This window comes from Amia ocellicauda, chromosome 9 (genome assembly GCF_036373705.1).
Source record: "Amia ocellicauda isolate fAmiCal2 chromosome 9, fAmiCal2.hap1, whole genome shotgun sequence".
NCBI lineage: Eukaryota > Metazoa > Chordata > Actinopteri > Amiiformes > Amiidae > Amia > Amia ocellicauda.
In genome coordinates, this window is record NC_089858.1 from 36,690,847 (window position 1) to 36,718,368 (window position 27,522).

Below are 27,522 nucleotides of genomic sequence, written 5' to 3' on the forward strand. Positions count from 1 at the left end.
AGAAAGCGAGCAGAGAAGCGGATGCTAACCATAACCTGTGTGTGTGTGTGGGGGGTCTTTTCGGTAATCAAAGAGCACAACTGTGACCCACTGGGCTGATTAAAATCCCCAGTCATTTAGAGAAAATAAACTCCATCTCCCAGAATGCCTTAGGCTCGACCGATGCTATCTGAGTGCTTGTGCAGAAGGCGCACAAGTATTTTTTGGTTTTCATTTATTACATTTTGCACACATTTCTAATTCGGATTCATCTTGTTATAAACCTGTACACATTGTTTGCTTGGTTATGTGTTAGGGTGCCGGGTGGATCAGATTACACAATTCTGTGCGCAATTTGTGTCCGTTTTTAGCTGCTACTTCAGGGCGTCTAGTGGCAGTTGTTTAGCGGATAAAGTCACTTTACACAGTCCTGAGCCCAGGAAGATGAAAGACACACTGAAACTGCTCACTAAATTCAGCGGCCATCCGGACTCCCGCTGCTGGTTCGTGGCGTGGGATCCTAAGGGTACCTTGCTGGCCTCGTCCGGGGGAGACCGGGCCATCCGGATATGGGGCCGAGAAGGTGGGTTCCTACCTGTAGCTACCGTTTTATAATGTCAGTGTCATTGTCATTGTTGGAGTTATAATGATCTGAATGTACTGCTTTGCCCCACATTGTGCTGTACATTGTAGCCTGTTTACACCGTTTAACCTAAAGTGTTTGGCACAGTACATTATTACAGTTTTAATATTGAATCGCAGTAAAACTGACAGCCACCGCGAAATATAGGAACATATTACATTGATGGTGATCTGGCTTACCTATTTATGCACAGATACATTCAGGAACAGAGTATTTGTAAAAATTGTAAAACTGAGATGTAAAAACAAAAATAAGTTGCCTGGTCGAAATCTTTTCAGGTGGTAAATGTGGGAGCTGAACTGAAAAGTGGAGTTTGAAAGTGTGACACAGATTTCCTTACTAATGTCTGGTCCTCTCTAGGTGACACCTGGGTGTGCAAGTCGGTTCTGGAGGACGGACACCAGCGGACGGTGCGGAAAGTGGCGTGGTCGCCGTGCGGGACCTACCTTGCCTCGGCCAGCTTCGACGCAACCACGTGTATATGGCGGAAGAAGGAAGACGAATTCGAGGTAAAGAGGAAGGCTGGGGGAATCTCAGGGGGGATCCACTCAAACACACAATGTTACAAACTGCAGGTTAAGGATTGACGCTGGCTCGGCCCCTAGCCAAATTAGTGGCGCAGCGGACTGAGGGGCAGCATCACGACTTTTAACAAATACAAATGGGATCAATGCAGGGATTGGGTCCTCAGGGGCGCCACAGCCTCCTTGTTCCACACAAGCTCTTCATTGCGTAATCATGCTGTTTCTTGTGTGTGTGTTGCAGTGCCTGACCACACTGGAGGGCCACGAGAACGAGGTGAAGTGTGTGGCCTGGGCGCCATCCGGCAACCTGCTGGCCACCTGCAGCCGAGACAAGAGCGTGTGGGTCTGGGAAGGTCCGTACGCAGTCTGTCTGTGTTCCCCCCCCTCACCCAGCTGTCTGGGTCTGTGCAGTCATGTGATTGGCGTTTGTATGTGTTTGTGTTGCAGTGGACGAGGAGGACGAGTACGAATGTGTCAGCGTGGTGAACTCACACACGCAGGACGTCAAGCATGTGGTGTGGCACCCCAACCAGGAGGTACGGTTTGGCATGGCGCCCCACCTCCCACTCTCCAGTCTACAATATCTGCTTTTTCCTCACTGTCTATCTGTTATTTCTCTCTTCTCCACTGCAGCCGGTGTCCATTAGAAGTTAGGAAATGTTTTACTCTCTATAATTTTTTTTGTATTATAACTTATGTGTCATCCATTACTAATGTATCATCAGACCTTGGCGCACATGTGCAGCACAGATTGTCTCGAGAGTCTCACACAGAAAAATACAGACATTCTGTTGACTGCAGTTCTCAGAAGGAACCCCCCCCAACATGCAGCTTTCAGCCCAGTGAATTAGTGGAAGGAATCTATTGGCCAGGCCAGAGAAAGGGCGTCTCTCAATGGAGACATGCATAGGCAAGCCCTGAAACAGTGATACAGTGAGGGAAAATAGTATTTGATCCCCTGCTGACTTTGTACGTTTTCCCAATGACAAAGAAATGATCAGTCTATAATTTTAATGGTAGGTGTATTTTAACAGTGAGAGACAGAATAAAAACAACAAAATCCAGACAAACGCATTTCAGAAAAGTTATAAATTGATTTGCATGTTAATGAGGGAAATAAGTATTTGATCATCAATCAGCAAGATTTCTGGCTCCCAGGTGTCTTTTATACAGGTAACGAGCTGAGATTAGGAGCACTCTCTTAAAGGGAGAGCTCCTAATCTCAGCTCGTTACCTGTATAAAAGACACCTGTCCACAGAAGCAATCAATCAATCAATCAGATTCCAAACTCTCCACCATGGCCAAGACCAAAGAGCTGTCCAAGGATGTCAGGGACAAGATTGTAGACCTACACAAGGCTGGAATGGGCTACAAGACCATCGCCAAGCAGCTTGGTGAGAAGGTGACAACAGTTGGTGCGATTATTCGCAAATGGAAGAAACACAAAATAACTGTCAGTCTCCCTCGGTCTGGGGCTCCATGCAAGATCTCACCTCGTGGAGTTTCAATGATCATGAGAACGGTGAGGAATCAGCCCAGAACTACACGGGAGGATCTTGTTAATGATCTCAAGGCAGCTGGGACCATAGTCACCAAGAAAACAATTGGTAACACACTACGCCGTGAAGGACTGAAATCCTGCAGCGCCCGCAAGGTCCCCCTGCTCAAGAAAGCACATGTACAGGCCCGTCTGAAGTTTGCCAATGAACATCTGAATGATTCAGAGGAGAACTGGGTGAAAGTGTTGTGGTCAGATGAGACCAAAATCGAGCTCTTTGGCATCAACTCAACTCGCCGTGTTTGGAGGAGGAGGAATGACCCCAATACCGTCAAACATGGAGGTGGAAACATTATGTTTTGGGGGTGTTTTTCTGCTAAGGGGACAGGACAACTGCACCGCATCAAAGGGACGATGGACGGGGCCATGTACCATCAAATCTTGGGTGAGAACCTCCTTCCCTCAGCCAGGGCATTGAAAATGGGTCGTGGATGGGTATTCCAGCATGACAATGACCCAAAACACACAGCCAAGCCAACAAAGGAGTGGCTCAAGAAGAAGCACATTAAGGTCCTGGAGTGGCCTAGCCAGTCTCCAGACCTTAATCCCATAGAAAATCTGTGGAGGGAGCTGAAGGTTCGAGTTGCCAAACGTCAGCCTCGAAACCTTAATGACTTGGAGAGGATCTGCAAAGAGGAGTGGGACAAAATCCCTCCTGAGATGTGTGCAAACCTGGTGGCCAACTACAAGAAACGTCTGACCTCTGTGATTGCCAACAAGGGTTTTGCCACCAAGTACTAAATCGATGGGTCAAATACTTATTTCACTCATTAACATCCAAATCAATTTTTTTTTTTTTTGTTATTCTGTCTCTCACTGTTAAAATACACCTACCATTAAAATTATAGACTGATCATTTCTTTGTCAGTGGGCAAACGTACAAAATCAGCAGGGGATCAAATACTTTTTTCCCTCACTGTATGTGCCTTACGTACGTGAGTATTATGTTATGACCCCAGGTGGCTGATGTAAGGGAGTGAGGGGGACATAATATAGAACACACAAATGCAGTAGTGGGAGAGTGAGGTAGAGACAACTATATATATATATATATATATATATATATATATATATATATATATAAAAAGGGTTTATTTACAAAGGGGAGGGGAGTATATACAACTATGTACAATAGTCAAAACGGACATGACAACAACAACAATAAAAATAATAAACAGAAACACACAGGAAAACTACCTGGACGGTGTTGGCTAATACTGAAACAAACGAAACCTATCTTAGATAGTCTAGAAGGGAATCCACTACCTGATTTGTATTTCTGGAACAGACCCTACCTGTCTACACTAACTAAACTATCTAAACCTGACAACTAATACAAAGGGGTAGGAGAACAGAGCACACGCCAGTACACGTACGCACGTACGCAAGTCATGTAAAAAAAAAACACAAAGGAGAAAAACTGGAAAAATGTCAATGTCGGGCAGTCAGACTCCCATGAGGGTGTTGTGCCCCTTCAGCCCTGACACCAGAGGTAATGAAAGATCAGTCAGGTCTTCCATGCCTGTCTGCTGCTTCCCACCCCTGGGCTTAACACTCTGCCCTATTTTTCACATTTAATTTATTTGTGTGTAGCTGCTTGATAGTTTATGCCATATGCATTTAACTTATATCAAATGAAAGAGACATTTCTGGTCATTCGTATTATAAAGGGTTAATCGGCTGACTGAGTTAAAAAAGCTCTAATTTCTAAAAAGCCATCTGTATATTTTGTAGTTTTTATATAAATATAATTTATTTCTAGGATCAAATTGCCACAGAGCATGTCACACTTTTAAGAGAACTAAGACACACATGTATAGGTAATATAAACAGTAATAATTAGACCGATACAGATTATTTGGGTCCGATACCGATAATTGGGGAGCAAAATTTCCAGATTACACTTTTATATCCGACGATTATTGACTTCTTTTTTTGGTAGCATGCAAAACAGACATTTTCTAACATGGATCGGTCAAATTTGGCTCTCTGAGAAATTGTGACAAATATGTAGGATTTTCACATTTGAATAATAAACTAAGTTTTCTTAGCAGAGTTAACATTACTTTTCATCATAAATAACAACCACAAATCAAACCTTGCAAAAATGAATTAAATTAGAATAAGGGACAAAGGAAAAATATAAAAATTTGCATGTTAAACATTACATCAAAAAATAATATGATAGTGTTAAGTGCTGGTCTAGCTTATATTAGCATTTTATATGTGTCATGTTCACAAGTTCCTCCTCAGTCCTCAATACTGCCAGTAAAACAGTGACAGTTTTTTTTTCTTCGTATGTATTTAAAAATGCCCTCAAAATTGTTACTTATTTACTGCATCTGTTAAAAAGTATTGCAATACAAATCACAGCCAAAACATAATGTAGGATTTGAAATAGTTTGATTAAATATTATTTATAGTTTCAGTTTTGTCCAACATTGTCTGAGATTTTTTCACTCTCATTTTCTTTAGATTTTTTTAATGGGATCTGAGCTTGTTTTTCATTTGGAGACAGATGTTGCTTCCTCATATGATATCCAGTCAACATCTTAAGCAAACATTTACTGTTTTTCTTTTTTGTAATTCACTTTTCAGAAAAAAAGCACCCCTGTGCCATAGTACATGATAATCTTCAGTGTGTGTGCGGTGTGTCATTGGAGTTAGAAGCTTCCAGTGGAAAACTAAAACACCATAACTATGTTAAAAACAATTATAATAACGACTGTAAAACCAAATAAACATGTATTTATTTTTGTCAGAAGTCTGACAAAGGATTTTATGGTAATTAAAAAAAAATATTTAGCCAATAGTTTGAGTTGAGTATCGGTCGATATCGGTCCATAATATTGGTTCTCCAATATATCGGTCGAGCCCTAGTAATAATCCTAATGCCCTAATGATAATTGAATCATCTGTGTGACTGAACTGGTATGGTTTCCACATGCTGCCCTGTGTCTGTGACCCCCCCCTCCTCACATGCAGGTCTTGGCATCGGCCAGCTATGACAACTCTGTGAAGCTGTACCAGGAGGAGGACGATGACTGGGTGTGCCGCGCCACGCTGGAGGGCCACGAGTCTACCGTGTGGAGCCTGGCCTTCGACCAGAGTGGAGGGCGGCTGGCCTCCTGCAGCGACGACCGCACCGTCCGCATCTGGAAGGAGTATCGCCCCGGCAACCAGCAAGGTCTGCGTGCCTGGCCGAGTGACGGACTGACTGTCTGACTGATGCACTCGCTTTGCCACCTGCCTGCCTGACTGGCTGATATACTTACTGACTGACGTACCGCTTGCTTGCATGATTGAAAACTATATGTGGCCTGGAGTGAGGGTGTCTGCTAATAAATAATAATAATAATTGACTTCTACACCGATTGATGATTGATACTGACTTATCACCTGCCTACCTGACTGACTGACTGACATGCCCAGGAAAAAAAACAAGCAAAACAAAAGCAGTTAAACACTGGTTGTGTATCTCAGCGTCAGGACTTTAGTCTGCTGTAGCTGAGGACTAATCAGGACTATTTTAGCTTGTAAAAATATAGTCTTATAACTACTTTAATGCAATCCAGTGGAATGAGTAACACTGTTAAATGTAGATCATTATGGCGATTGAAGATCTTCAAGAGGCTTCTGATGTGGTGGCCTTGTGCCTGTTTTGCAGGTGTGGAGTGTAACGGGACTGACCCCACCTGGAAGTGCGTCTGCACGCTGTCGGGGTTCCACTCGCGCACTGTCTACGACATCTCCTGGTGAGACCCCGCTCCCCCGTGCGCCTGCACTCCGAGCCCGCCGCCATGGCTGTGCAATCATATTTAGGCAGAACGGGTGTTATTCTCCAATGTGAAAAGGGTGGAGACGTTATGCTAGAAATCTTAAGGAGAGTGGTTCAGGTTGTACTATACATAGTCAGGGTCAGACTAGAGCTGGCACAGTGAGACAAAGTCAACACCCCTGCTTTGTCATCCTGTCAGGTGTCATCTGACCGGTGCTCTGGCAACCGCCTGCGGTGACGACGCGATCAGAGTGTTCGAGGAGGACGCGACCTCTGACCCCCACCAGCCCATTTTCTCCCTGACGGCCCACGTGCCCAAGGCCCATGGCCAGGACGTCAACTGCGTGGCCTGGAACCCCAAGGAGGCGGGGCTTCTGGCCTCCTGCAGCGACGACGGAGAGATTGCCATCTGGAGCTACCAACCGCAGCTCTGAGCAGGGGCTTCCTCTGTGGGAGGAGCTGATTAGGACTAATGGTTTATATACTGTCAGGGCAGGGGGTGATTAGTGCTATCGAGAAGTGACTAATAATTTAAATCCATGCACCCCTTATTAACAAACCCTGCTGGACGACTGTACAATCGCAGAGTTATGTTCTTGAGTTGTGTTGTGCAAAAGGCAACCAAGGACCAACCCAATTTATATTTTTAGCAACTGCTGACTCCTTGTTGAGAGCAAGAATGAGGTGAAACTAACACCCTCAGAACTGACAATCCTGCCTGTTTGTGGGTCATTTGGTCTTCTTAAAATATTAAATAAAACTTGGGTTTAAGGTCAGGTTTTATGTGCATTTTCACAGAGAGCTATAGGGTGCATCACAGTGGGCTGAAACAAAACAGCCAAACGCAGTGCTATCAAGACTATCACTTAACACTCAATACCTTTAACAGTCTGTTACCATCTTAAGCACTTCAGTGTTAATGGTTTGGAAAGAGCCCAGGACCCGCCAGGCTGTGGATGTGCCTTGTATAGACAGAACCTCTTCCCTGTCCACTGCTTTAGCACCAACGCCACAGAAGCAACAAAATGTAATTTGTTCGTTTATTAAGTGTTAATAAAGTTTACAGTATATGAAAACTGTTTATGAAGGCCTTTTTATCCCCCCAATTCTGGTTTGACTATAGCAAAGAAGGATTTGCAAGTAGGCCCCTATCCTTTCAATAGCTTCTGAAAGCACTTGTATTACTTTTCAGCTCTTTACATGACCCTGCTGTGTCTGATAGTTTACAGCTGTTTACAGCTGTACAGACAGTGTGATGATGGTCTGTGTGTGGTTGAGTAAAAGCAGAAGCAGAGACCGCGCTGTGCTCAAAGCCTTTATTGGGGTTGACAACACAGTGACGCAATCAAGCCCGGAAGACTCTTCACACCAAAGGAAAAAAAAAAAAGCCTGTACAAAAACTTTAATTTCAAAATCGCTTTCATCAGCTACGTCTCCACCCATTCTCTTCATGAGGATATAAAAATACAGAGGATAGAGCTCTTCACTGCAGTACAAACAGCCCTACAGTCTGTCAAACACAGATGAGTCACAGGGCTCGCCATTTGGTAAAACCACAATCGGAGAGAGTCCGTTTACAGTGCTAGAGGATACTTCCCTATTTAAAAACGGCATAAATGACATCTGATACAGAAAAGGACAGGGGAAAACCCTAAATTATCACCATGAAATAAAAGGGTCCCTCTTCACGTAATACAAAAACATTTTAATTGAATCAGTCTGGTTGGTAATTTGTCCTTACATCCTTACTGCTCTACTGATGGGAACTGAAGCTCTCTTGCTGAAAACAATGGGTGTTCCAAGAAGTAGCAATGAGATTTTATTCTTAACATCTCTACAGAGGATAATCTGGTAAACAACAGAGCATTGTCAAGACAAGGACAAACAAAATCTCCCTCCTTGCATCTGTGCCAACTTAAAATACAAAAACAAATAAAAATACAGAACGATGTTGCTCAGAGGGTCCACTGCCTCCTTTTAGTCAGAGTCGCTGTCCCCCTCGCTGTCCGCCTCCTTCACATCCACACTGAACTTGTACTCCTGGTCACAGCCCATGTAGGCGTCGCTCATGAAGTACAGGGTGTAGTTGTGGATTCCCAGGGCCGGAGCCACGAAGTCCAGCTTGACCTGCAGAAGACAACGCAGGGGCCGAAGCCCACGAGACATCGTCAGAATGCAGTCTGACAGTACGGGGCGATTACAGGGCACTGTGGGCTGGAGGAGGGGAGGTTTCTTGTGCATCATAGCAGGGCACTGACTGCCAGGACCGGTTTTCTGCATTTGACCAGCTGAAAGACTTGCTACTGTGGCAAGCAATTCACTCCAGGACAAAATGTGCCACAGATAGAATACAATAAAGGGTCAACACCACCATTATATACATTTCAATTCAGAAGGCGATGGAGGACAAATAATGCCCCCAGGCAGCCCCACCCACCTTGGCCTTCTGCTGCAGCGTCAGCCTCTTGATGGAGATCAGGCTGTTGGACTTGGGGTCTCCGATCACCACCCACCAGCCCTCCTCGCGTTTCTGAAACAGACGAGACACGGCACAGGGATTCAGGCAGCTGTTCACCAGGACAGGAGAGAGAAACTGGGCTGTGCCGAGACTCCAGACAGCCACACTGTAACTGGAGCAGAAGCAGGACGCAATGCTCATAATGGAACTGGAGTGGTTCTTACCTGTGGGAAGAGTGGAGCAATGACAGGCCCGGTCACCTCCTCCTCTCTCTCCAGCTGCACCAGAACCACCACTGGACCGCCACTGCAGAGACAACAGACAGAGAATATCGCCGGGTCAGACAGTCGGTGCCATAAGGGGCTACAACAAGCTCACTCTCACCGCACTGCCATGTTCAAAGGAAATGCCAGGAACTGTCATCAACCATTACGTTGATAGCTTAAATATCCCCACTTTGGGCCAAAACAGCAGCCCGAACCCTAATCCTGGCCAACACCCAAACAAATCTACACCCAATTCAGTCAAGTCAATAGAAAAGTTACCCTAACCTTATTGAAAGCCTACACTTATGGTGCACACATCTAACCCTAGCCCAGACCAAAACGTAACCTTAATTAACAACTGAAATGCTATTTAGCAAATATTTTTCAAAATAGTATTAAAAAAACTAAATCTAACTAAAACTATTCCAGTATCCCTAATGAACAGGTTCATGAAGTTTATAAGAAGGCTGGGAGTCTCTTCGGTGTAACGGAGAAAAGAAGTCCACGGCACAACAAGCACCTCTTGACGTCGTCCTTCTCGGCCACCTCGTAGGACAGCTCGATGTTGGGGTAGCGGTTGCAGAAGCGCGCCACATCGGCTATCTGCTGGTCAGACAGCTGCAGCAGCCCACTGCGCTCATCGTCCTCCATCTCCATGATGTCAAAGATGCTCTCCACACCCTGAGAGAACAGGAAGGGAGGTAGAGGGATGCATTCATTAGACGCCTCCCATTCTGCGGCGAGAGCTCAAGATCTGAAGCATTACACTGAAGGCGCCGTGCCAGAAGTTCTTGAATTGAATGGGTTTATAAATGCTTCTTGTGCTGATCAGAGAAAACAGAGGACAGACAGCAGAGGAGGCGGAGAGAAAGGCGGGGGGGTCCTCACCTTGTCGGTGCAGCGCTTGATGTGCTCAGAGGTGAAGTAGGGCAGCTGTTTAAGGTAGGAGTCCTTGGACCACATGGCCTGCGTCACCATCTGCGCGAGCTCCATGGCGGCCAGCGCGGGGCTCAGCCAGCCGTTACTGGACAGCACATCCACACAGGCCTGGATCAGACGGATGGCCTGCGGAGGACAACCAGGGGCGCGGTTATGACACCGGACAGGGCTGGGCAAACAACACAGAAGGGGAAGTACAGCGGAGCAGAGCAGGAGTGCGAGGAGAGGCCCACCTTGCTGAGGATCTCCTCGGTGTCGGACTGCAACTCGGCGCTCAGCTGCATGCGAGAGAGGTGCGCCTGCAGCAGTAGGTTGGTCTTCACGTGCGGGTCGTTGAATTTGGGGTTGTTCAGCTTGTGGGGCACCTTCTGGGCCAGCTGTGAAAGCCAGGATGATAGCAAATTAGCAGATGTTTAGCTTACACTGCACGTCACTGGAACATTTGAGAAAATAGGGAATTTGCCCAGTGTAAACGGGTGAAATAAATACATAATGAAACAAGCCACTGAATTCCGTGAATATAATATTTGGACTTCCACTCCTTACCTGGCGCAGCAGGGTGTCCTCGTGGTGCCTGATGGGAATGTTTTTGTACTCGGCAGCGTTGGAGATGATCTCGATCAGCCCACGGATCTTGGTCTTGGCGTTGAGAGACATGCTGAACAGCTCTGCAGGGAGGGGGGAACAAAACCGCAGAATTTCAATACCAGGGAGAGAGGCCTCCTTCGCAAAACACGTCCATCTCATGACGGCAGCAGCGAGATAAAGGACAATAGGTAGTTTTGCTGAAATTTGCATGTGACTCGAGGCACCGCAGCATCTAAACTTGGCTCCACATTCACCTCCAAATTGAACTGCTTAAATAACCATAAAAACGGACAAAAACGAACAAATAATAGAATATTTAATTGTTCACAAAACCTGTGCATCTCTTTCCAAAACCACTATTATGTACAAATATAAATGCTTTGAGCAAAGTGTGCACTGAATTGTGCAGCAGTGCTGTTAAAACCAGGCCCAGGAGACGTGTGAGTGTGTTTTGACGAGTGCATACCGATGGTGGTGTAGTTGATGTAGTAGTAGGCTGCGATCATGCCCAGGTTGAGGGGCGCCACGTCCATCTCATCCTCAATGCTGATGCACTTGGACTGCTCCAGGTCGGTGAGCGTGTGCTCCACCAGCTCGGACAGATGGTCGGATAAGTGCCTGTGAGACATGCCTGTGAGGGAAGAGTCAAAGTCACACACGGCACTGTATTTTGTTTAAGTTGAACGCGAATGGTAGACTGCACAGCGACGCAGCAGGAGCGAATGCTCAGTGCCGGATGCTGGGACTCACCCTGCAGGTTGTAGTAGTTGGGGTTCTGGGTCATGCGGCGGTACAGGAAGGTCCAGGTGAGGTAGTCCACGGCGTCCTGCTTGTTCTCCACCGTCTTGGTGACTATCTCGGCGTTGAAGTGGTCGTGCATGCAGTGGTCCAGATGGGACTCCACGGGGAGCGGCTCGTACAGGAACTTCTTGAAGAAATCCTGCACGGAAAAACGGGAGAGGACACTTTAGAGGACTAACGTTTCCAAACACCGAGCGTGAGGCTGAAGACATCCATCCACCACCAACAGAAAACAACAAAACTCCCCTCTAACTGTGTGCTGATCTTTCCTGGTCCTGGAGGGTTCATATTGAGCTTTTACTACTGTTCTATTCATTCCCAATGCACCTCGCACCTTTGTAAACCAGCCCCCCCCCCCATGCAGTGACTGCGGACAGCACCAGAGGATGGTCGTTACTGCACGGACTCTCGTGTCTCACCTTCTTGGAGCCCTGGCACATGATGACGCAACGCCCCTCATCATCCTGCAGGGGGCGGTTTGCACGGCCCACCATCTGCAGCACGTCGTATATGGGGTAATCAACGTACCTGAGAGAGAGAGAGGAAGAATACAATGACACACCTAGAGAGACAAACCTCTGAGTCCCTGAGACCAAGACTTCTTGTCAGAGTGCCCTGTAAACTACCAGGGGAGGCAGATCACACACAACCAGCAATAAAGAGACATTGTTAAAGAACAAAAACACTGCGGGACACTCACGCATGGATCTTGCCGTTGTAATACTGGGTGTCCATGACGATCACCAGGTGGGAGGAGATGCTGGTGCCCCAGCACAGGGAGCGGGATGCCACAACCACCTGCACGGCACCTGCGAGACAGATGGACAGACAGAACACAGGTTAGAAGAAGATTATGCACACATCTTCAATGCCCCCTGCTGCCTACCCATTTACACACCAGCACATATGGAAGCCACTGCCGAGGGAAAATGGAGTAGAAAATAGAACTAGAATAAAGAATTCAAAACACATGCTAGATCATTCGCCAGTAGAAATGTATAACTCTTCAGCAAGGCCCAATTCGCTCACCGGAGTTGAAGAGCTGCTCCACGATCCTGCGCTCGGTTGGGGTCAGGCCCTCGTGCAGGTAGCCCACCCCGTTGGTCAGGGTCTCCTTCAGGGTGGCGTCGTTCAGCTTCTCCAGGTAGGGGGCCAGGTCCTTCTCCGTGCAGTGCAGGAACCTGAGGGCGGAGAGAGGGAAGGAGCCAGATTGAGCCTCGTTACAGTGACACTGACTCAGGGTAGGAGCAGAATGGAGGAGAACGTGCCCCCAAGGAGGTAGTATATTCAGATCCTAAGATCCAACAATAAAATGAAACCCCCGCCCCACCCTGGAAGCATGCATCACCTCTGTGGCAGGACGTCGGCGGCGCAGAAGGTGAGGATGTCGATGGCGGTGAGGCGTGTCTGCTTGCGGGACGGCACGAACACGAGGGCGGGCTTGTTGGGCGAGTGCTTCATGATGGCGTGGTACACAGGCTTGGCCATGGACAGCAGCCGGGTCTGCGTGTGGCTCACATTGAAGCCCTGCAGAGAAGAACAGAGATCGTTCGCACCAAAGCACTTCCAACTACACTGAAAATCATCAGACAAAGACGCACTACAGTGCAGGCCACACACACACACACACACACACACACTGTACCTGAATGTGCAGCTCCAGCGGGACGGGGCGCACGTTGGGGTGGAAGTTGAACGTCGCCGTGGTGCTGCAGCCCAGCCAATGGGCGACATCCTTGGCGTTGGACAGGGAGGAGCTGAGAGCGACGATGCGGATTGGCCGCTCGATCTGGGAGGAGATGTAGCGCATCCTGGAACAGATCACCTCCAGGACCGGCTGCAAGACAACAGGGGGGAGAGAATGGCACTGATAAATACTCAGGCACAGAGGTGGGCAGATGTTTGGTTGAGTGTCTTTACATGAATGCACAACTGAGAATAAACTCCAAAAGGAAAGTGCACACCCACCCCATTCTCGCCGCCAATGAGGTGCGTCTCGTCAATGATGAACAGGCTGACGTTCTGCACGTTCTTGCGCTGCTTCCACCGGCGGGACAGGATGTCCCACTTCTCAGGGGTGCTGATGATGATGTCACCCTTGCCCAGCAGCTTGAGGTCCGTGCTGGTCTCGCCCGTTAGCAGCACCACCTTCTTGTTCAGGTGGTCTTGGAATTTCTCGTACCAGTCGGCAAACACCTGGGGGAGGGGAGAGGAGCAAGGTTTGGTCAAGAAGGGCCAATGTCAAACGGGGTTTCTGATCTTCGAACACAGGGGTCCTCAGCTGTGATCTGTCAAAGGGCCACAGTGTGGTTGTTCTCACAGGTCTCTTTTAAACTGCCACACAAGCCTACTGCTACATACAGGAACATTAATGAAGAGACACGGGGCAGTAAGAGGAACATTAGTGATTAGCATAGTTAGCATTTTCTGCCTGATAGAAGAGCTGCAGAGACCTGCACACACACTGATAAACGGCTCAACCATTGATCGGTTTCCACATCCAGGATGCCTTGAACACACTGCAAAGCTGGGGCTCCAACATCACAGCCGTGTGTGACACTCGCACTGTATGCAAGCTAGACGGTCACTAGGCTGGCTCAGGAGGAGATGAAAAGGCTCCTGTGCTCCTCCAGGGAGAGGGGGCGCTGGGGGGTGGGCTCTACTGCTGCCATACCTGCTCTGCCAGCGCCTCCATGGGCGTGATGTAGACACAGCGGCCCTCTGCGTTCTGTAGCAGCATCCTCAGGATGGCAAACTCGGCGCAGATGGTCTTCCCGCTGCCTGTCGGCGCGCCCACGAACACGTTGTCATCACTATTGTACACGGCATTGAAGACTGGGGAGGAGATGGCAGCCAACATTGCACAGGGGGCGAGAGAGAGGGGGAGAATGCACGTTGGGTTAGACTGGTCTGTGAATCAGAAGACTGGATGATTCCTCCCTAATTTGCATAATTTTGATACCCCAAGAACTACTCACCCTGGGTCTGGATGGGGTTGAAGAAGGGGAATTTGTCCTGGTAGAGGCTCTCGAAGGCGCTGTTCCTCAGGGCTGAGACGGGGAGGGGCTGCAGATCCAGCAACTCTGTGGGGGGTGGGTACTTCTCCGGCAGGATCAAGTGCCGGAACGACACCGGGAGCTGGGTCTCACAGGCTGCGGCGCACAGGGAGAGATCAATCAATCATTTATAAAATAAAAAATAAAAAGATATAACCTAGATCCTGGTTTACAAGTCTCATCCATCAGACCAGACGAGTCTCAATCATACCAGGGGAGCAGTGTGAGACCTGAACACAGTGATCAAAGTAAATGTGAAGCAGCTCAGATGGAAGCTTAATAAGCCAATAGTGCAGTGCGATTCACTATACTGTGGTTTACTGCACTGTCGACTGATCGGTGTAACAGGGTGGCGCCGATCCACTCACACAGCCAGCGGTCGGACGTGACGCGGATGAAGTACTGCGGGGGCAGCGGCTCGAACACAGGCACGAAGAAGGTGACCAGATGCTCGTCCTGGGCATACTTGGCCTTCAGCAGGAAGTACTCATGGTGCAGGATGACCTCGCTGTCCACGTCTTCCACCATGATCCAGAACGCCTCTGACGAGCCGTGCACCTGCGGGAGGAGGGAGGGAGGGAAAGAGAGATGACCGATGAGATAAATCCACAAGTTCTAGTCTCTCAGCAGTTCCTTGTTGAGCGTGAATGAAACACACGAACAGGGCATAGAAGAACTCGGAAAAAGCACAACAGTGAGAGACGTACCTTGTCGTCCCACTGGAAGTCCGGAGTGATGGTGAGCTCCACCTTCAGAGTGGACCGGGTGATGGGCTGCAGGTGCACCGAGAGATCCAGCTTGGGGAACTGGTGCACGTACTTGTGGATGGTCTTGCCCATTTTTGGCATCCGAATCAGCTCTCCTGGGGAAACGCAGTAGGGGTGAGGGGGTCACATTAGTCTGGCGAACTTCAGGTGAATGGTTTTCTTCAGTTTAATCCAAACCCCAGTGTAAATGAATTGGAGCAGCAACAGAAGCAACCTGCAAGTGTGCAATGTCTCAAAGACCCAAAGTAAAAGCCCACAGCAACATCCTGCTCACCTATTTCATTGTGGTTGAGGTCGTAGAGCCGCTCAAATGGGAAGTTCTTCTTCTCTATCTTCTTGATTACTTCTTCGGGCAGCTTCCTGAACTGGCGCAGGGGAGACATCGACTGCCACCTGGGGAGGAGAGCGGGGGACAGACCGGTTACTGTCTGCAGTGTGTGGATATTTGGTAAGAGGTTTGGGGCTCTCCTTAAACATGATGAGTTTACTTTTCAACACTTCTAGAGGAAATGGTTTGGTTTTCTTATTAGTTTCAGGGGTTTTGTTAGAGGGCGGGGATTTTTCGCCGATCATGTTGCCCTGTGAACATCAGGCCTGAAGGAGCCGCAGGGAAAACTCACATTCTCTTGTCAATCATCTTGCAGAGATTGACCGTCTTGTCGGTGAGCTGGGCCCAGCCGCGGTTCAGCACGATCTCGAATATCGCTCGCATCAGACGGCCAGCAGACTGCGGGCACGGAGAGAAAATGAGAGGAATATTAAACTCTGAAATCATACCTTACCATCTAGCTAAATCAGAAAAAAAAAACACACACACAGACACACACCCCTCTGCTGCCTCACCTGTGTGACATACACCATGTCTGCCATGAGAGCAAAGCCTTCCAGCTTCAGCTGAGAGATGTAGGCCTGCAGCAGCACATTGATCTGCAGGGACACAGAAAGAGAGAGAAAAGTTTACACCAAGCCACTACAGGGCCGTGGGTGTAGGACTGAAAGCTAGAAGCTACGGTTTGGCAGGAATGTAGGGGCAGTGAGAGTGTGGGGGTCGTGTACCTTTGCACTGGGCTCCTCGATGCTCTCCTTCACCGGGATGGGGACTCTTTCCAGAAGCTTCTGCAGCTCCAGTTTCTCCTCCTGTTGGTTAAAAGAATGGAATAAAAATCCAGAGATGAGCAAATACATGCTGGTGGAAGCAGGCCAGCTCAGCCTTCAAGGCGAGGTTATCGGAGGGACCAATTTTGTCAGATGACCAATCTGAACTCATGTTCAGGAGCCCTGGATTTGCAATCATGGAAATTTTTACTTAAATAAAAATAATAAAACCAGTGGTTCTAAACATAGTCCAAAAGACCTTCTTCTAACAGGCCTCTCTAAACAACTGCAGCCAATAGTCAACTGACGATGATGAAGACTCACCTCACGCACGGTGATGTTGCGGAACTCGGAGGACAGGGAGAAGACGCGGAAGAGCTCGATCTCGCTGAGTGTGGGCTTCAGCAACTGGTTGTAGGTCTGGATGGAGTCGTGGGTGATGTAGAAGTGGCTGGCGATGCGGCCCAGGTCGGTCACCTGTAGCGGTCAACACAAGCAATAGAGTCACCCCTCTACTCTTCAGACACTATTCACTCTCAAAGAGAAACTTGGGAAGCCTGAATAATTTATTTCCCAGGGAGGTCAAAAACCATGGGTAGGTCACAGTAATTCAGATATACCCTTGCACTGCACCTCAACGTATCAGTGAATCCCTTAATAAACCAGGCGAATTCTACAGCTAAGCGAGATCACTGCTTGTGCCCTATCCTCCCTCCCCTGCTCTACCTCGCCGCCCCGGTGGCAATACCTGGAAGCTGCCAGTCCTCTTGTCGTACTTGACCAGGTTGTTCTTGTCGAGGACGAGGGCAGCGGTGTGCACCAGGTCCAGGCGGCGGTGCTCCAGCAGCGGGTCAGAGCCCTTCTCGTCATGAGACACCCCATAGAGCGTGGGGTTCCTCAGCATGCGGATGTACAGGTAGGTGTAGCCCAGCCAGTTCACTGCATCCTAGCAGGGGAGAGAGAGGGGAAGAAGGGTTGAATTAAAGATTCTTTTAATACAAATTTTTCTAATTCGACTATGGAAAGAATTTCACATTAATAAAAGGTCTATTTTCTAGTGGACAGGCACGTCTCCACTCTTGAACTGTAAACAGCAACCAGAGAGAAAACCAGCATCATCAGCACTGCAGCTCTGTGTGGGGATACTGCCCTCGGGGGAAGACAAAGAGAGAAGGGGTGGGGCAGACCCAGGTACCTTGGCGTTCTGCACGTTGCCCAGCACGATCTCAGCGTTGAGCATGTCGGGCAGCTTGGCCACCATCTGGCTTTCGATGGGCAGCTGCTGGTTGAGCAGGGACAGGTAGTACTGCAGCTCCCCGTGGGATGTGATGAGGATGCCCTCGCCCTTGGTGTCGTACTGCGGGCGCCCAGCTCTGCCCAGCATCTGCAGAGGAAAGAAGTGCAGAGTGAGATACTGAAGATCTTGCATGGCATGAAGACCAGAAAAAAAACATGAACCCTGAAAGAGGAAGAGTAAAGAAGATCTGAATGAATGAAAGAAGTGCGTTACCTGGAGGATGTCAAGAGCCCCCAGCTCAGTCCAGCGGCCCTTCTCCGGGCTGTACACCTGTGTGCCCTTGATAATGACCGTGTGCGCCGGCAGGTTAACACCCCAGGCCAGAGTGGCAGTCGACACGAGCACCTAGGGACAGGAATGGACGGTGAGCCACAGTCATCCAGAATAAAGAATTATTTATAAATATAACAAAATAAAAACACAGAGCACCACCCGAACAAGCCTCAATCTGCGATGATACAAGTCCTGCATTGCACACTGGCTGTGTCAAGGCTCTGGCTCAGTTGCAACAGTAGCAGTGCCAGAGGAGGTGGGCTCACCTGGATGTGTCGGTCAGCAAACAGATCCTCCACCAGTGTCCTGTCCACTCTGGTCATGCCGGCGTGGTGGATGGCAAAGCCGTAGGGCAGCAGGTCCTTCAGCTCCAGGTTCTGGGAGGGACAAACGGGAGCGCGTTAGAGGAGAAGCTCAACCCCAATTGCTAAACCGGATGCGACACGTGAACGGGTGGTAGCTGTGAAGGGGGTCCAGTACATTTGAGCACCACTGCTTCTTATTCAAGGTCTCGTTTCGGACATTCCTGTGCAGCTGAGGTGTGGGGTCTCACTAAAAGTGTTTTATGGTATCATGCCTCACCTTGCACTGCTCGGCCTCAGTCCTCAGAACCTCGGTGGAGGCGGATCCCTCTCTGAGGAACAGCCCCAGCGTGTCCTTCTCCAGGCACATGTCCCTGATGGCACGGGCCGTCTTGCCAGTCTCCTTGCGGGAGTGCACGAACACCAGCACCTGCAGAGGAAAGGTCTTCATTAACACTAAATCGGGCATCATTTACACTTGCAGCATGTTTAATGTTTCCCACAAAGCCTCCAGTTCACTTCAGCGTGAGGAGGGCCTCACCTGGTTTTTCCCAGCATGCTCCATGATCTTCTCGTACACGATCTCATTCATGATTTGGAACCTCTTGATGGCTTTCTTCTCCGTGATGCCCACGTAGGTCTGCTCCAGCGGCACGGGGCGGAAACTGGGGGAGGGAGGAGAAAGCTTACTGCCGAGTGTGTCTTCAGTAGATTAACCCTTAAGAACCCAGTGTGACACACATACGATAAAACATGCTTGACAATATACATGATCCCAATTATTGAAGCCTCTGTGTGGAACACGCGTGCATCATACTGGGTTCCAGACATTCTGCCCCACCTGTTGTCGAAGTAGAAGAGCCCCTTGGCGGTGTCGACCCTGAGGAAGGTGGCCACATCCTCGTAGTTGGGAAGCGTGGCACTCAGGCCGATCAGCCTCACGTCCTCCTGGGTCATCTCGATGTTGCGGATGGTTCTGGCCACCAGCGACTCTAGCACCGGCCCTCGGTCGTCATGGAGGAGGTGGATCTCGTCCTGGGAAAGGGAGGGAGGTTAAAACCAGAGGGATGTAGGCAGAGAGGGTCAGGAGACGCAGGGGAGAGTTCCACAGAGCAGCAGGAGAGTAACACACTTCAGGACAGAATCGCAAGAGCAGCACAGTGAATGAAGTCACCAAATCCCTCCTTTCACACAGGAGCAGCAGAAAAGGACAGCGTCGAGCCACAACCACGTCACCGCGCCGACTTACGATGATGATGAGGCGCACAAGCTGGGTGTAGGTGCGCTCCCCTCCCTTCCTCGTGATGATGTCCCATTTCTCGGGCGTGCACACGATGATCTGGGTGGCGTTGATCTCCTCTTTGCACAGCTGGTGATCCCCGGTCAATTCGGCCACGGTGATGCCGTAGCTGGCCAGGCGCTGGACACCACGGGTGGGGGACAGAGCATTAGGACAGGCTTCACATGAACACGGCACATTTGCTAATTAACCAATTAAACTATTTTATACAGCGCCCTTTCCAAAAGATGAGCATTAGAGTGTCAGTATATATATGAAGCGTGAGTCGATGTATACATGAATTCAAGTACGAAGCCTGGCACTGGGAGGACATTTTGGGGCCAAAGCAAGAGTTATGTATCCGATGGAAGTTCTTAAGCCATCAGGACCAAGGTAAGGTAAGGAACTGCAAATTAAATAAAGAGGTGCAGACGACACTGGCACAGCTGCACGAGCACCAGCTGCCACCCAACCCCCAGACACACCTTGCCAAAGCTTCCCACCATCTCCTGCACCAGAGACCTCATGGGCGCCACGTAGATGATCTTGAACTCGTCCACGTTGATGGTGCCGTCCAGGTTGATGTGCTTGCCGATCTCCCTCAGCATAGCCATCAGAGCCACGTTGGTCTTTCCGGCGCCCTGGTGAAGAGAAGAGACATTTGTTACATTTTTAGCTTGAACTTATTTAGGAACTCTGAGATGGATGGTGGAAGCAGACACATAGACTTCGGCTGCAGGGGATTGACAGTATTGAAGGAAGAGGAGTTGGGAGTGGAGCCGGGTGCCTTTGACTCACGGTGGGAGCGCAGACCAGCAGGTTCTCGTCAGTGTCCATGGCAGACTTGAAGAGCTTGCTCTGGATCCTGTTCAGAGTCTTGAAGCCCTCGAAGCCGGCCTGGGCATATTTGGGCAGCTTCTCGATGGGCATCAGGACCTGTGGATTAAATAAATAATGACAGTGAGAAACACCTCCCAGACAATCTCAAAGCAAGTCGAATCTGTGGTCTAGGAGAGTGGCGAGGATGAGTGAGCCTCTTCAAGACCAGGGCTGGAGACAATGTACCTCATCGTCGCCGAAGGGCTTGGGTTTCAGCGCGGGGACATGCACCTCCTCGTAGCCCTTGCGCTGCTTCCTGAAGGAGCCGTCGGGGAGCTGGCAGCGCTTGTTGGCCATGAAGTGGCTGCCCTGGGTGAAGGCCAGGTCCTCTAGGTCCAGCATTTGCCTGGGGGCCAGAGTCTGGGTGGGGGCAGGGAACAGCATGGTGTTTAACACTGGAGTTATTTATATATTATTGATTAAAAAAAAAAACTGCACACAAGGCTGTTTCAGCTAAAATATACAAGTTTATAATAAATGTTAAACAATATGCCCTAGCTTCAGTGGTTTAACTCCCTTGGTAACATTTGTTTAAAAAAAAACATTATACAAGACCAAAAAGGTGAAGAGCAATGTGATTCTTGACAATGTAGCTCAGCCTCACCTCTCCCTGCTGGTCCAGGTCCATGGCTTCCAGGTCGTTATCCACCCGGGACTTCCGGACTCTCTCTCTGCGCGATCGCTCCTCCTGTAGAGAGACATGAGGACAGGCCCACCTCAGACACACACACACTCAAACAACAGCACTGCCAGAGACGAGTGTGGGAGCCAGACGACTCTCGACTACTCTGTTCTTAACACTGCACATTACACGTGACGTACAAAGTCTGAACCCACCAGGGTTCCCACGCAAATCAGATTTTTTCCCCATGAATTGTACATCATTTTCTGATTTTCCATGACTTAATTATTTATTCGTTTACAACAAAATGCTGGAAAGTTGGAAATGCACACAGAAAATAATGAGGATATTGATAAACACAACAGGAAAGAACCACATTACAGCCATCCAGTCTACCCACATAAAACAAGCTACCATCAACTAATAAAAAGAACACGAAGATGTAAATGCAAAATTAAACCTTGTACTATCAATGTAGTATAAATGTTGATTACAGTAGAAACTATACAAAACATTAAGTTTGTATTTTAATGATTTTAGCAGTAATTCTGAATTACCTTGAATATAAACTACTATAAATCAATTTAATAAAAAACATACACTCAAAAATTACGATATAAAAATGGTCAGTTCAGTAGGGGCCTACAGTAATCCATTCCTGTATGCTGTAAAAAGTATTTTAGACGACTGCTTTGTTTTAAACTTGAAAGATTCTGATTATTATTTTTCTCTTTCTTTAATAAAAAAATAATGATTTTAACCAATAAATTACCAGATTTTTGAGTTTGAGGAGTTTGGATTTTACTGATTTATACACACTTTAAAACACACTCAATATTATTTTCAGTTTCTTATCGGTAATTATTTGTTATGAAACTACTTCACAAGCTTGTTTGATATTAAAACATTATCTTGTCAGCACTGACATCGAAGCTGTTCTGCAGTGCAGAACTCACATAGATGCTTGCTGGAGGTCACGTGTTTAATATCGCGCTATATGATTGGCTCACATACAGAGGTTGGTCAGCATTGTGGCATTGAGGACAGTGCAAACAGCACAAGAAACTCAGCAAAAGTGAGCTTTGGGATAAACAGTGTATATCAGTAACGTTTGTAGAACTTCTTTATGGTTTTGAAATAAAATGTAATGTGTTGAATAGAACAATATGTATTATTATTGACTTGATTTTAAAAATATGCATATCATACATATGGTTACTTAATTTAAATGCAACAGACACTTTTAATTTGTTCAATAACTGAGAGCTGAAAGTGCAGGTGAGCAAACATTAGAAGAGACAGTGGTTTGTCAGGACCTGGGTTGAGAAACAATGATGTAGGCTATTTTTAACTCCATCTTATTAAACCTGATACATTTTTTGCACAGATTGTCACCCGGTTTTAGTGTTTGTTTTTTCAAAATAAAAACCGAAAACACTATGTGTGTGATAATGAGAAAACAACAATTAAAACAGCATTTCAGCTTTATGTCACAAAAACATTTCGGTCTTGTGTAGATCAAAACATTTTTGCTAAAAACCTGTGAAGCATGGGTTACATAACTACTTTTTATTTGTGCATTGGAGCTGTGGTAAGTGTGAAGGTATTTCTTTTTAATTTAAAATTGTTTTTTTTTTGTACCCTGCAGTTACTAAATAAGTTGGATGTGCATGCGATTAACTTTAGTGATGTAGTCAAATCCCGCACATGGATTTACTGTGAATTTACTGGCTGAGTGGTCAGATTCTGATCAGAATGATGTAAATTTGTAGTACAAGAACGCAACCAATTATCATGAGAATCTGTGCAGAATGACGAAAGTCTGTGTGTTGTGAACGTACCGAGCGTCTTTGTGTTGCTATATGGTTATAGGAGTTGTGCTTAGCGTATATGTGCTTCACACAGACTCTCCCAAGACTTGGAAATCCTTGTGTACATAATATCGGGCACAGACCACAGTGTGCCATTGTATGTTGTAAATGGGTTTGACTATTTATATGTGTAGCCATTTCCCATGACTTAAAATTGTTTGGTCATTTTCCATGACTTTCCAGATTTTAAGAAAGTATGTCACTGGGCACTAAAATGCAGAGGTTTGAAGCAGTTATTTGCACACTGCAGTACAAGTTGCTGTGTGACATATTAAAATCCCAGATGGGCTCTTACCCGGATGATGTCCTCTTTCTCGGTCTCCTGGAGCTGGTACAGCACTTTGGAGAGGTCAGGGTCTGCCTCCATTTTGCTGATGATCCTCTCCTTTTCCGCCTCGCTCTGGGCGCTGGCCAGCATGGTACAGTACTGGACTGGGGAGCAATAACAATACTGGGTGAGTGGCTGCGTGACTGTCACCCAGGCCACTGAAGACTGAACTAAGTCTCGTTTTAAACTGCAAATCTGCAGGCTTACAACATTAATAAATGACTTCTAGCACTTATTTAACCACAGCCTACTGTACCAAGCCAGCTTTACATCCAGTCTTTCACCCCCCACTTCTCCCTCCCTCCCTCTTCACCCAGTCCCTTTGTACGACCACGGCCGGCCCAACTCACTCATTCTCCGGTGCTGACGTAGGATCTTAATGAAGTCAAAGGTGTTGAAGCCCAACAGCAAGACCAGCTGGTTCTCACACTCTCTGTCGTCATTGGCCGTCTGCAGGACAACAGGGAACATTTCAGTTGGGGGGATTATATAATACATTATATATATATATATATATATATATATATATATATATATATAAAGCAATTTTCAAGCCCCTACAGCAAAAACCATCAAAACCAATCATCAAACTGCAGCTCACCTTCAGGATCTCCAGCACCTCATCGGCTTTCTTTTGCGACATGATGGCGTCGTCATAAAATCGGCTCAGTTGTCGCTGCAGCCAGAAGGCGTCGATGTCTCGAGGGTGCAGGTCCTTCTTCTTGGCCGTCATGACGTCACCGGAGGCCCCCAGCTGCAGAAGGAAGCAGGGAGGAGTGAGCACAGAAAGAACAATCAACTTAAAATGACATCTTCAGCATCTCCAATCTCCATATCAGGGTGCAGCACCATCTTAGGGGAGAGCCCAGAAGCTCAGTCAGCGAAGGAGAAAGGTTGGCTCGAGAGGATCGAGCACGAGACTTACATTGGCGGTGAGCGTGCTGCCGACATCTGCCTCCACTCCCTCGCTGTCTTCATCGGACACCTCGTCTCGGACCTCCCCGAACGCGTCCTCGTCGCCCTCCTGCAACCCACACACAAAATGCACACGATCAATACAACACTAGCAAACACACAAGGTCACACCGGCTTTAAAATGACAAGCAGATGGGGTCACACTTATTCCTATGCACTCATCTGACCAAACCCAGGCACTAAATTCTCTTCACTACAGACCAACACGTACTGGAACTGAACAATGCCGTTACTCACCTCGTCTTCAGACTCAAACTGCACATTCACTCCATACGTCTCGTCAATGTTGTCATCTGAAATATATATATAAAAATAAAACATTAAAAAAAGGAACACTGATGAAGATAAGGATGTGCCCACAATATAGTTTTAATATCTTGACACCCCCTATGTTTAGAAATTGAAGGCAGTGATGTTACTTGCTAAACTGATGTCAGATGGACACTAACTAAACTTTGAAGGGAAAAATACACAAGAGAATTCAACAAAAGAAAGGAAATAAAGCCCCATGAAACATCACCTGAAATCAACTCTGAGCGGGGCTTCACAAACCCTGCACCTGCTAGGGCCACAATCCTGCACATTTTAAATACATCTCAGACACAGTCACATGGACCAATTCAGCCAATAGGTAAATACTCTACTACAGGCTCAGCCAATATGAAACCGGAAGACCGGTGGCTCTCCAAGACCAGGAGAAGCCCATCAGGGCCTAGGACAGTGGGACGTACCCATGTTCTGGAGCTCCTTGTCTCCCCCGTAGTCGCTGATTTTCTTGCCCAGGTTGACGAGCACGTGGTAGCGCGTGTCGTCCGTGGGGCCCAGCAGCTGCTCGGTCTCCTTGCGCCGCTCCTTGTCGCGCATCTTCTCGTTCTTCAGCACTGCCAGCACCTCGTCTGCCGCCCCACACAGGATGTCCCGGGGCTGAATCAGGAAAGGGGGATAGTCAATACCCCCTCAGAGTCAACATTTCCAGCGTCAGATCCACTGCCTGTAACTAAAGAGCATGGAACCTGCAGATGGACATTAGAACTGGGACACAGGATCAAGGCCAGCTTCTCACCTGGTCTCCCAGAGCCGCCTGGATGAAGCTGAGCAGGACCTCGTAGGTCTCCCTGGTCTCCTTGGTCTTGGGCTTGTAGACGATGCCCACCATCTCATCGATGCCCTCGGACAGCAGGGTGAAGCCCTTCATCTTGTTGATGTCGTGCCGGTCCTCATCTCGCTTCCTCCTCCTGCACAGACAAGTCAGTGAACACTGTATTCCACTAAGCAAACCTCAACTCTCCTTTCTTCAATTTACAATGGTTGTTGATGATTCTGTAACATTAGTAATTTACTGCAGTTTACGGGCAAAGGAAACCACAAACTCTTATAAGACTCATCAGACATATAGCACAGGTTTAGACAACAGACATGGACTCACTTGGCTCTCCTCTCCTCCAGCATCTGTGGCTTGGTCCTCTGGGACTTGTCCCCCATCTTGGTCCCCTCAAGCTTGCCCACCAGGGACAGTACCTCACCTGTGGGCTCATCGCGCCGTGTCCGGTCAATCAGGGACCGATCGGCTTGCAGTACAAGATTGGAGTTCTGTGTGTGGTAGACAACAACATGGAAATAATTAGGCCAAATTATATTTCAGAGTTAGTGCAGTGCATTCTGGATATTAAAATTCACTTTTTTTCCACAAAACGTTGCGGGGTTTTTTAACCAATTGCCCAGTCATGTACTTGTAACAGACTGTTCCTGCTTACAAACAAAAAACACTGATTATCCTGGAACTAAAAACAAAGCATTAACACCATAGCCTCCTCTCTTTAGTTACCTCTTATGTTCTTAAATATATTTAAATGACTGTGATGAGATGAGACTGTTTAAGGTTAATACGTACTGGGAATGCACAACAACACACGTAAGCTCGGGAAAAAGTGTAAAACAAAGTAAGTGGCGCATGTGATATTCACACACAAACACCAGAAATATAAACAAATCGCAACTCGGTGCTACTTTGAACAGTCCTCCCACTGTAAATGAGAGCATGAGGGTCTACTACTGTTTCCTACTGTTAAAAACTTGCTCAAATTTAGCCAAGTTGAGGAATTGAGTCCGTGCTACATTATAAGAAGCGTTTAAATAATCAGCTGTAAAGATCCCACTGTCTGAAGCACTTACCGCTTTGTACTCATACTGCAGGCTGCGAGCGGTTACGTCCGCCATAGCTGCCGCTGCCGGCCTCGGCTCACACCGCTACTGGAAGAGCGAACGGGAAGGGGTCTGATCGAGAGGCACAGGACGGTATCCGATTATACCTTTTGCAAGTATAACAAAAGTAAGTTTAGTCAGAAAAATGTATGTGTTTTAAATCCCCCCCCCTATCCCAAATCCGTTCCAGTGCCGTTTCCAGTACGTTTCAAAAACACACACGCTGTTGGGAGGTGACACCGCACTTCCGCTTCCGGGGCACGTTGGCCAGCGCAGGGGGAGTGTCCCAGTGTCTGGAGGTGTCTGAACCATAGACATTAGAAAACCAAGAGTGGTGGACATTTTAATTATATGGATATTTAAATTGCCTTTAAAAAATGGCATGGATGCATCTGGAGAGTATTGCACTAGGATTTAAAGTGTTTACTCCATGTATTCTCTAAACTCTATCCAGTTTGTACACAGTACAAAGTGTAGTCATTAAACCTGTTTGTTGTTTTATCTTTTTCTATAGGCTATATGCAATTTAGTTTAATTAGCTAAATTATCTGAATGACTGGATTATAGTGCTGCGTCAGATCTATCAGTTGCATCAGAAGCAGCTACTTTGCCATGTTGTATTCGGGGTCTAGCAGTAACTCTTCATTTAATTAAACTGCGAGCAATGTGTTAATAATATATATTCAGTCTTGTGTGTGGATACGATGCCACCTTCTTTGGAAAAGGGAAACATAGTATTATGGTAAACACCGCTCCAGGACATCTCTTAGTTTGAAATCTGTTGGCGATGTACCAGAAAAACGCAAAAGTGCCTTCATTTGCAAGTCCAAAAAGCCTTGGTAGACTTTTGTTGTTGTTATGTTATGTTATGTTTTGCGTTACATATGAATGTAAATCTCCAATGGCAAATTGGAATTATAAATAAGATATTCCCAGCCCAGCCTTCCACAACAAAATAAAGGAAATAAAGCCCCATGAAACTAACACATGAACATATATGTAGGCCTTTCTGAACAGTTGACACTATTATAGCATCATCAC

General features: G+C 47.4%; 2 protein-coding genes across 2 annotated transcripts; one reads left to right on the forward strand and one right to left on the reverse strand.

Moving 5' to 3' along the window:
• Window positions 1-37: 37 nt before the first annotated feature.
• ciao1 (cytosolic iron-sulfur assembly component 1) lies at window positions 38-7,559 on the forward strand. Its single transcript, XM_066714341.1, has 7 exons — window positions 38-562; window positions 983-1,131; window positions 1,388-1,499; window positions 1,594-1,682; window positions 5,691-5,892; window positions 6,373-6,460; window positions 6,683-7,559. Exons 1-7 carry the CDS (start codon window positions 424-426, stop codon window positions 6,915-6,917), a joined length of 1,014 nt encoding a protein of 337 aa, XP_066570438.1. The 5' UTR covers window positions 38-423; the 3' UTR covers window positions 6,918-7,559.
• Window positions 7,560-7,785: 226 nt separating this feature from the next.
• Window positions 7,786-26,728, reverse strand: snrnp200 (small nuclear ribonucleoprotein 200 (U5)). The gene is made up of 45 exons (XM_066714340.1): window positions 26,452-26,728; window positions 25,706-25,869; window positions 25,343-25,514; window positions 25,011-25,203; window positions 24,517-24,572; window positions 24,230-24,328; window positions 23,906-24,058; window positions 23,655-23,754; window positions 23,272-23,408; window positions 21,088-21,171; window positions 20,670-20,843; window positions 20,403-20,540; window positions 20,090-20,245; window positions 19,575-19,745; window positions 19,167-19,360; window positions 18,867-18,990; window positions 18,606-18,755; window positions 18,290-18,400; window positions 17,964-18,095; window positions 17,649-17,837; window positions 17,202-17,399; window positions 16,778-16,930; window positions 16,415-16,495; window positions 16,202-16,285; window positions 15,979-16,085; window positions 15,633-15,751; window positions 15,299-15,453; window positions 14,960-15,149; window positions 14,514-14,687; window positions 14,210-14,370; window positions 13,504-13,731; window positions 13,181-13,372; window positions 12,884-13,062; window positions 12,565-12,716; window positions 12,236-12,344; window positions 11,955-12,063; window positions 11,485-11,674; window positions 11,201-11,365; window positions 10,693-10,814; window positions 10,380-10,523; window positions 10,096-10,272; window positions 9,728-9,888; window positions 9,166-9,247; window positions 8,921-9,013; window positions 7,786-8,610 (listed from the first exon to the last, which is right to left on the reverse strand). The coding sequence occupies exons 1-45, from the start codon at window positions 26,494-26,496 to the stop codon at window positions 8,461-8,463; spliced, it is 6,417 nt and encodes a 2,138-aa protein (XP_066570437.1). The 5' UTR covers window positions 26,497-26,728; the 3' UTR covers window positions 7,786-8,460.
• Window positions 26,729-27,522: the final 794 nt, after the last annotated feature.

Coding starts and splice junctions, on each gene's coding strand:
- ciao1 (XM_066714341.1), top strand. CDS start 424: ATGAAAGACACACTGAAACTGCTCACTAAATTCAGCGGCCATCCGGAC. Junction 1,132..1,387: donor AGAAGGAAGACGAATTCGAG/GTAAAGAGGAAG, acceptor TGTGTGTTGCAG/TGCCTGACCACACTGGAGGG. Junction 5,893..6,372: donor TCGCCCCGGCAACCAGCAAG/GTCTGCGTGCCT, acceptor CCTGTTTTGCAG/GTGTGGAGTGTAACGGGACT.
- snrnp200 (XM_066714340.1), bottom strand. CDS start 26,496: ATGGCGGACGTAACCGCTCGCAGCCTGCAGTATGAGTACAAAGCG. Junction 25,870..26,451: donor TGCAGTATGAGTACAAAGCG/GTAAGTGCTTCA, acceptor TACCACACACAG/AACTCCAATCTTGTACTGCA. Junction 9,014..9,165: donor TTGCTCCACTCTTCCCACAG/GTAAGAACCACT, acceptor CGTCTGTTTCAG/AAACGCGAGGAGGGCTGGTG.